The sequence below is a fragment of the Sitophilus oryzae genome, unplaced genomic scaffold, assembly GCF_002938485.1.
Source record: "Sitophilus oryzae breed Bouriz unplaced genomic scaffold, Soryzae_2.0 scaffold_866_pilon_pilon, whole genome shotgun sequence".
NCBI lineage: Eukaryota > Metazoa > Arthropoda > Insecta > Coleoptera > Curculionidae > Sitophilus > Sitophilus oryzae.
The window spans coordinates 2,068,294-2,078,825 of NW_022147490.1; the positions used below are offsets into that span (position 1 = coordinate 2,068,294).

The 10,532-nt window shown below is 30.6% G+C and overlaps 1 protein-coding gene across 1 annotated transcript in view; it reads right to left on the minus strand.

Annotated features, from left to right (window-relative positions):
• Nucleotides 1–10,532, minus strand: part of LOC115890485 (protein kinase C-binding protein NELL1-like) — a 167,808-nt gene that overhangs the window by 33,205 nt on the left and 124,071 nt on the right. Inside the window, exon 10 of the mRNA XM_030910724.1 lies at nucleotides 3,033–3,152. Coding sequence (XP_030766584.1) covers nucleotides 3,033–3,152 — 120 coding nt within the window. The remainder of the gene's footprint in view (nucleotides 1–3,032; nucleotides 3,153–10,532) is intronic.

Genomic DNA, 10,532 nt, shown 5'->3' on the forward strand with positions numbered 1-10,532 from the left:
TTATTTAAACACCTTATATGTATGCAGTATAGAAAATTAACTGTATAAATCGTATTAAATACTCGGATAATGCATTTTTAAGAACAGCAGTTCCCAGTGTATCACCTTTTGCAAGCATTCTTTTTAGAGTACTTCCATATTTTGCTTTAAAATAATTAATAAACAAAATCGTGGGCACTTAGTATGCACTTTGTCACAATCCACAACACAAAATGAACGTATTTATACACTCCATAGCTCTAAAAACTTTAAAGACACCTTTTTCACATTTAAAATTGACAAAATAATTAACTCAAAATTTCTCAGCTGTTATTTTTATAAGTTTACCATAGGCAACTAATAATACATCATGACAAGGACTACAATGACGTCACAACTGTCAGCTGAAGCGCGGGAAGAAGCGAACGTACGTCTTATGAGGATGAGCAATCCTATTAGTTTACAGTTCTTGGTTCCAACCAAGTTCAAACCGCACTTGATAAAGAAAACAGGGGAAAGGGTTTTAGTCGGTCGCTACAAGCAAACCCGACACAACCCCCGCCGCTAGAACAACAGGCGGGGACAGTCTGTCAGCAGATTCTCTAAAGCTCTGTATAATAAAAAAAAAGTCGGTAGCCCATTGACAATGATATGGCCGAGGAGCGCGGTTCGGGTTCCGCGTAAACAAAGTATGTCCCATCCGGACTAGCCTTAGCAGCACAAATGAGACGTTAACTTAAAATACTTTTCTTAGTGAAGTAAAAGGTAATATTACCATGGTAATATTACTGGTAATTTTGGTAATATTACGTAATATAACCGCATGATCGGTAACATCGTCGATCGCTCTCCTCCTTTTCATGTGCCCAACTCTAAAAAAAGTTGTTCCACAGCCGCAACCGTAAGAATCTTTAGTACTTATGGTATATTGCCCATAATTATAATTTACCAATTGGAGAAGAATATCCAAGAAAAGGTAAAAACTGCTAAGAAAGAAATTGAAGAAGAGAAGATATCGATTTCGAAGTACCTAATAGAGTTGACTCAATTAACAAAAGAGAAAGTAGAACCAGATGACGAGATTGAGGATGATTTACCATTATCCACTCTTTTACATACTATAAAGCCGGCCCTACACGATGCGTCCAACGGTGGTTCCAATGGTTCCAATGGTTCCAGATTTCGACAATATTGCAATTGACACGTTTAACATAGGCTACTCTGACTCTGACTAGTTTAAAAAATGTCATTTTCTTTTTTTGTAATATTTTTACAGTTATGAACTGTAAAAAATAATATTATTTAAAAAACTGTAAGTTACCAATGTTACTGTAATATTACCTATTTATAAATTACCGGTAATTTTACATCACTGACTTTACTTAATTCAAAGAATTTTGACGTGGTAGTCGTGGTACATGTGGTAATTAATTAACTTATTTTGATTTCCAATAAAAATACATAATACTTAGTTTTATGTCCACGGAATATTGGGACATCCTAAATATGAAAACTTACTAAATTATAACACAGCAATGGCACAATACATAAAAAAGTAGTTAACTAAAAAAATTATCAAATATTGATGATAAAAATAAAAATAAATTATGTAGTATTGACTTTTTCAATGGTAAATGAAAAAGTACACCAATAGTGTATAAAAAATATAGTAAAGAAATAACCGATAACAAATATACATAATAAAGATGTAATGTGGTGATAAAATAAACATGAATTCAAATAGTTTGTATCCATAAGGGAACTTTTTTATTATATATTTTTTATTATTTCATTTATTAATACACACATCAGATAGCTACGAGTATAAGAGCAAATAACTTTATTACAACATTTGTGTTACAAAATTGCAATATAAATTTGCCGTAATTTGGGGTTGATTTGAGGCAGAAATCAGCTTTCATTTTCATTGACAAAACGTGTATCATAATTAGGTTTGTTGTGTATATAAATAAAGCAAACAAAATATAAATTAAAATATCCTTTTCTACAACTATCTCGCTACATTTTAAAAATACTACTTTTATAATTTTTTTTTTCAAAACTAGAAAAAAAATAAATTAAAAATATAAAGTTATATTGTTAAATTCACTTTTTCCTCAATTATTAATACATTAAACATAAATTGTTTTAAAAACGACAAAAACAGAATCAAAAAACCCTGAAAAAATAAAATTTAAGCTACATTTAATAATGATAAATCGAGCTGAAAGTTAATCAATATCTCAAAAAAGATATTATTGGGTCACCTCGCATTAGTACGTACATTAAATTTATAACTGCAAAGAGAAAAGGTTTTTGACTTAAAATTAATCCACTTTTCACTTTGTAATAAACTAAAATAATGTTATAGGTAGTAAGCAAATTACCACAATAAAAATTTACATTTATTTTTTAAATAAATATAAATGTTGTAATAATATAAACAGTAATAAAGTGGAATTGATATAAATAGAGTTTTATCTACAACCGTTTAGTTATAACGTTTTTACATCACTATTTTTTTTAGTATTTCAGTTACGTTATGAGATTCCTAACAGAACTAGTGGTGTTATGAATCTATAACACAACTAGTTTTTATAATAATGACAATTCCCCATGTGACAAATGTCATAGTTAAAGGTGTTAAAAGTGGGCGACTAATAAACGAAAATTAAAACAGCATTTTCTTATTTTTCGGTTGTAGATAAAATGTTGTACATGACACGTGCGTTTAAACATGATTACAACACTCGTGTGATCAGAACAACTCGGTCTACGATCTCGTCGTTCTTATCGTTCACACTCGTTGTTGTAATCATGTTCATAAACACACTTGTACTGTAAACTATTAAACAAATAATCCCATACAAAATAAAAATATCCCAGACGACTTAACGCTCCAAATAGACATATACTGGTTACTGGTAGTATGTGTACCAAGCTCAAAAATTAATAAATGTAAAATTGGTAAAAAATATTATAAATAATAGAGAGATAAAACTATAAATGAAAATAAATAGTTAGTAGGCAACGAATGAAGGAAATGTTATTACCAGAACATAGTTTTCCGTCGCCTCTGAAGCCCTGGTCGCACTGGCAAGCGTAAGTCGTTTGTAAATTGCGGCAGGTGGCGTTAGCGTGACAATAATGTCCCATGGCACAGTAGTCAATACCTGTTAAGTTAGTTAGCGAAGGAAGAGAAAAATGCGTTAGTTAAGCATGTGAGGGTTGTTAATAGATTAATCAAGTTGCATGAAATCATTAATATTAAATAATGTTGCGATGAATCAGGCATACAGGGTGGCGTTTCTCGTACGAGGCTCCAAGGAGAATGACAGTTTGTATTGAAATGATAGTTTTTGACTTATCGTGTTACAGTCGGACAGACAGACAGACAGAGACCATGAAAATATTTTGTATTTAGGTCATTTATGACCCAAATTACTCATAAGTGAAATTAAAAAAACTTTTTTTGCTGATCTTAATAGCCTACCATACCTGTTGGTATGGTCGGCTAATAAAGATCAGTTTCATTAGAGAAGCATATGACTAAATTGTAAAGTTTTAACATATTCTAAAAGTGAAGAATAAATTTTAAATTTCAATAAAAGTTCACTAAATTGAAATTTACCTGGTATAGTCTAATATGTAGTTAATATTATTATATGTTAACGATTGTACTTTAAATCAAATTAAAAGTTAAGAAGGGTAAGACAAAATTAATACTGAACAAAGGTTACTTTAACAGCAAGTTACTCTTTTGTTTTAAACGGAACACCCAGTATATTATTCCAATATTTAATGAGGGAAGAGGGAATTCAAATCTCTTCAAAATACTGTTAAGGTTGCCTACCCCTTAAACAAAGATTTTCCTAGATATTTTCATTTTTATGATTTATGAGTGTAGATCTTTATTATTTGATAAAATCTAGTTGGCTGTGATATGCCTAATGTTACTTCAATATAGCTATCAAATTAGTTCCACTTTTACAACTAAGCTTCTGTGATTTTGTGTTAGTTAAAACAAAAAAAAATCAGAAATTTGACGAAAAGAGAAACATATCCTACAACAGAGATAATTAAATGTGATTCTATTAATTGGTGAAAGCAGTGTGCAATCACCAATTAATCGAATGCTTAATTGTTGAGTTATCTAGTCTGAACTTTTTTATGGGGATATTTTAAAGACAGTGTTTACAAAACACGATCAACTACTGTCGACAACATGAGAGAAAGAAATATAGCGGCTTTTCGAAGTATAAATCCACATATGCCTCTCAATGTGAAAAGATCTTTTGATAAAAGAATCATTTTATGCATTGCAAACAAGAGAGAAAGCATTTTAAGCATTTGATATCATCTAACTATTTTTTTCACATATTTGTACCTTTACATATCTAGTTATAATTCTGAGATAATTAAAATATATTTCAGACGTGTATCTGTTTATTATCATAGAGTATTTTACTATACATCCCTTAATTTTTTAGGTGTTCCATCTAAAATAAAAGAGTAACTTGCTTTTAAATGTGACCAATGTTCAATATTAATTTTATCTCACTCTGTATAACTTTTCGGGTCAAATTTTAATTTGGTTTAACGTAAAATGGTTATTTTAACCAAATATTAGGTTATAGTACAGTGTAAATTACAATTTAGATAACTTTTGCTGAAATTTAAAGTTTATTCTTCATTTTCAAAAAAACGTTAAATACGCCAAAAATCTTAAGTTTTACTCATATGCTTCCTTAATGAAACTCGCCTTTATTTTTTCTAGAAACCGAAAATCAATTAAAATATAGTATGTTCATTACAAAAAAACAAAACTTTGTTACCTAGTTTTTTTGGGGTTACCCTGTAGAACTCTATACATAAAATGATTTCAATTAACCTTGGACATATGTAACAAACAGTGTTTTTAGAACTACACCAGCTACTGTCGACAACATGAGAGAAAGAAGTGTTAAGTTCCCAAAATTTCGTTTCAATACAAACTACTGTTTTCCTTGGAGCCTTCGTATCATATAAAAGGAGCCACTCTATACAGTAAAAAAGGACAACCAATTATTAAAACATGCAAGTACCCCAAATTATTTGAAGTAATCAAGTATGGTAAAAAAGTAGTTAAACAAATTTACATAATTATATAATTGACCATCAGACCCAGACAAATTATGAAAATTGTTTTCTAAATTATAAACGTAAATAAAAATGTTTTTTTTTTTCCTAAAATTATTAAATTATTTAATCGTTTCATCAACTTGTAGATAATTTTTCAACATCAAACAGTCAAAACAAAAAGCCTGATAAACAGTTAATCGTTGTAATTTAATTAAGAAAGTTAATTATAACAAACACAAATGTATTGGGGTATGTACAGACTGTTTGTAATGTCCATTCATCACAATATTACTTAATAAAAGCCGTAGGTAGCAAAATATTAGGGCGTAGGTTTTCCCTGAACTTGACATTATGATTAATATTAGGAGAATGAAGATAAATAAACTGAAATATTAAACGGATTTGTTTTTGTTAATTGGAAGGGGAAAACAGTATTAAGCATGATTATATGAAATAAGCGCAATATTAGTTATGATTATAGAGTGTAGAGGCAAGGAGAAATATCTTCGTGCATTAAAAATGGTCATAAAGAAGGGAAGGCTTAAGATAGCGCTGTTGTAGCAAAAAGTTAAAATTTAAAATAGGCGCCGAAAATTTTTAGAACAGGAAATGATTCAAAAGAGATAAATACTTGACGTGAAGGCGCGGGTTTCAAAAAACATACAAATTTTATTCGTCACATGAAATAAATTATCGACTGTTCTTCGGCAGCAATAGACTAAGCTTCTAATATATAAAAATAATTATTTTATATTCTAAAAAATAAAAACAAAGTTTTTTTTTGTTACTTTTATTCTCTTATCTTTGGTTACTTTTCATTTTTTAGATTTATGCGTCATTAGCGCTACTGTGGTTATTTGGTGAACCCTTATTCTTCCCATTTTTGTAACCACTTTTTCAAATAAAGTCCCATAAGAGATATTTCTTGTCATCTCTACACTCCATAGTTTATTATTTAGTTATGATAAGACATTTACAAAACATTATAGAAAGAACAACAATATTATACGAGAAAAAATCAAAATTTTGGTTCATAAGAAAAAAAACTTTAGTTGAAATAAAACGCTATACAGGGTGGCCCATTAGTGTCAGGAAGTTCAATATCGTCGTTGACGAAGATATGAAACAAGTGTCGATAGTAAATTATAACGCAAAATATCATAAGGTGGCTTTGATCAAAATTAAATGAAAAATGGGGGTTGTAATTTAAAAAAAAAACTTTGGGACACCCTCTATACAATAAAATATTTTTAGGATATGAATTTTTAATCACCGCGATCTTTTGCATACAGGGTGTCCCCAGGCTGAGCGTGCATTAGAGAACCACAATATCTAGATCGGAGATTTTTTTGCACATCATTGTTTTTAAAGAGATCTACTGATTAAAATATTTTCAATATGGCGGCACTTCCGGAAATACCGGAAGTTGACAGCAACTTACCTATTTTAGATGGGTGCCCCCAGTTTTTATTACATACTGAGATTCTCTGTAAAATTCTATGAATATTGTTTAATTTAATACACTCTATATCTAACATTAACCGTTTTTGAGAAAAAAACCTTTAAAATTTTTGGACGAAAAAAACTACCTGTCAAAAAAATTTGTATAGCCTAAAAGTCAAATTTAGTTAATACCACAGCCACTGTGACATAAAGAGAAGACATCTATTTCAAAAATTAAATTAGTAGTTGTCATGGAATTGAGCGATTAGAAAATTATCATAAATGGAAACGCACTTTTTTTATTTCACTAATGAAAAGGTTTTTTAATTCGTTATTTTTTAACTATACATGTTCCTATATCTAAAATAAATCGTTTCTAAGTTACTTAAGATTTAATTTGAAAACGTATATTTTTATTGATTTTATCTAGCCTCCTTTGACATTAAATGTCAAATGGTCAGACAGTTGACAATTTATTTCCATCTGTCAGAAAACATATTATTTGAATTTCCTATATTATAAATACTGTCTGCCTTAAGAGTTTAAAAAGTATATTTATAAAAATATACCTATCTGGTATTTTCGCTCTTTAGTGATATCTAATTGTTTATATTAATTAAATGATGCTGCTTTTTGAACAAAGCGTCACAATATGACATGGCCAGATCTATTGTTTTACATCACTTGACGTTTGAAGTCACAGGCTACTGGTTAAAATCAAGAAAAATATACGCTTTAAAACTAAATCATAAATAACTTAAAAACGATTTATTTTAGATATAGGAATATCATAGTCAAAAAGTAACGAATTGAAAGCCTTTTTCACTAGTGAAATAAAAAAAAGTGGGTTTCCATTTGAAAAATGATTTATGATGGTTTTTTTAATCGCTCAGTTCTGTTATCTGCGGCCATTATTATATGATATTCGAACAATTTAACCTTTGAGATAGATAGCCACATGATTTTCTCTTCATGGCACCGTGGCTGTGGTAATCACTAAATTTAACGTTTAGGATATACACATAGTTTTTGACAGGCAGTTTTCGTTCAAAATTTTAAATATTTTCGATCAAAAAACGACCAACGATATAAAGTGTTTAATATCAAAATTCATAAAATTCTACAGAGAATATAAGTATGTAATAAAAAAAATGCTTTTAAAATAAGGAAGTTGCTGTCAACTTCCCTGTATTTTCGGAAGTGCCGTCATATTGAAAATATTTTTAATCGATAGATCTCGTTGTGAAACTATAATGTGCAAAAAATCTCCAAGCTAGATGTTGTAGTTCTATAGAAACTTCTAATGCACGCTCAGCCTGGGACACCCTGTATATAACATAACATAACATAACAACAACGATATTCGACTTCTTCACGCTAATGGGGTACCCTGTATATGATTAGAGGGTTTTTAAAATCTTATGTTATACAATTTATTGTTATACAATACCCAAAATATAAACAATATCCATATGACTAACCTTGGCATATTTTACAGCAACTCCCAGACACGGACAGCTGTTGTTCGACAGGACAGCTCAAAACGGGACAGTCTTTCGGGTCCAAAACTTTGCAGTCCATCGACCCATCTATACACGTACAGTCTTTACACTTCTCAATTGTTACTATGTCGCCGTGTTCGTACATTTTACCATTAAACAAACATTCCTCTAAAAGTCAACGTATATTGTATTAAAACTACTAATGCCTTTTAATAGTTTGTTGTGTAATAACACTACTATATAAATTTTATTGGTTTTAACTAAGCTGAGTTTGCTGAAATCTAATACAGCTTATTTCAATGACTAAAGAATACAAGGACGCGTAACACGCATATACGGGCTGGAGCAAAATATGTGATGTAAAATTATAGGACGTTCTTTTTTGGCCCAAAACAAAGGAGGTAGCACCAGGCACAATTTTGGTGATTTTTACTAGTTTGTTTTGTAGTGCACTTTATTCCAATGGTGAATTTGTTCAGTTTTCAATAGTAAAAGCCACAGCAAAAATAAAGAACCAGGAATTACGTTTCTAAGTATATAACATACAATTAATTTTATGCACTCCACCTTTATAGCTTCTATTTTATTGAATATTTAATAGACTCACCGGCAAAAAAACCGGCCACTAAAAAATAGTCCCAATTTCAGAGTTGGATTTCTCGCGAACCACTCATTAGATTTTGATGATTTTTTTGTAAATTGTAAATTAATTCCTTCTTAATGGATGCTACGTCAGAAATTTTTATTCCGAATTTATTTTGAGCATATACAGGGCACAACAATAAGACGAAGGCCTTTGCCCGGACTTTGTAACACCCTGTAGGGTGCAGCGGCTGTAGTATCTATTGCTAAATTAAATCACATTGTAGCCTCATCTTTTGTGAGCATTTTGTTTTTTTAATCACGACATTATCTCTGTTTGTATTGGAGATACGCTGTTTTAAAACAAACGTCTCGGAAAAATACTTCGCATGCAAAACCGCGATTCGTCCGTGAAAAGGATTTTAGTCTATTGCTCTATATTCCAATTCACATGTAAACGCGCAAACTGAAGACGTGCTCGATGATGTCTTGGATGTAGCTGGGGTCATGTGGCAGGCCTCCTTACAGAGAAGTTGTTTTCTTTTAGTCTTCGTCGGATTGTTCTCTCACTGACTTGAGTTCTACGCACGGCTTATAGCAGATGTTGATTCTGAAACGCTGTATATAATTCTACGATTTCGTAAAGTATTCAGGACAATAAAGAAGCGGTCGTCAATTGCATTTGTCTTCCGTTTTCTTCCGGAACCCACTCACCTGGTGAAATTTCCCATTTCTATACCGATTCCAGGTGTCCTGGACTGTTGTTCGAGGTATGCCGATGGTATTGGACACATAACGTTGACTTTGGCCATCCTCAATTAAAGCCACAATACGAGCAACATCCGTCACAGATAATGTTTTTTTTAATTCGACAACCGTTGTTGTCATATTGCCAATACTCATAAATCCGTTTTCGCCTATGTCGCCTTGATTATTTATACATAAAACTTTCTACCTGCGAAGTTTTTCTGAGACATTCGTTTTAAAGCAGCGTATCTCCAATACAAACAGAGATAATATCGTGATTAAAAAAAAAGAATGCTCACAAAAGATGAGGCTTCAATGTGATTTGATTCAGTAATAGCTACTACAGCTGCTTGACCCTACAGGGTGTTACAAAGTTCGGGCAAAAAACTTCGTCTTATTGTTTTGCCCTGTATATGCAGAAAATAAATTCGGAATAAAAATTTCTGACGTAGCATCCGTTAAGAAGGAAGTAAATTACAATTTAAAAAATAATCACCAAAATCTAATGAGTGGTTCGCGAGTAATCCAACTTTGAAATTGGGACATTTTTTTAGTGGCCGGTTTTTTTTGCCGGTGAGTTTGTAATCCATACTAGTTTTGTACCTTTTGGAAACGAATACTTCTCTCTTTAAATAAATGACTGAAATAAAAACTTTTATCAAAGATATAAATGAATAAAGATTATTCATAAATAAATAAGTCTAATAACAAGTAGTATTAAGTACTAAACTCAATTTTGTGAAGTTCTCAATTTAGTCGACACCTAGTCCCATTTACAAACTAATTTTGTGAGATTAAAAATTTAATAATCAATTTTATTATAAAATACAGATCTGTTAGAAATAAACTTAAAAACCGTGGAATAATAATTATTAAAAAAAACATTTTTGCCAAACATTTAAAATTACAATTTTTATTTACTTCTGCATTTCTCGTATTAAACCCCCTGCACGGCACTGGCCAAATAGCTTTAATGTCAACTGGTAACAATTTGGCTTTTCGTGTTATTAGTCCTTGTATTCTTTAGTCATTGGTTTATTTTATACAGGTATAATATAAAATACTGTTTTCTTTTGCTATATTTATATTTTAAACACGGTGATGCTTATAATAGTTATGTTACATAATCATATATCTTACTTAAACAAGTTTCACAAC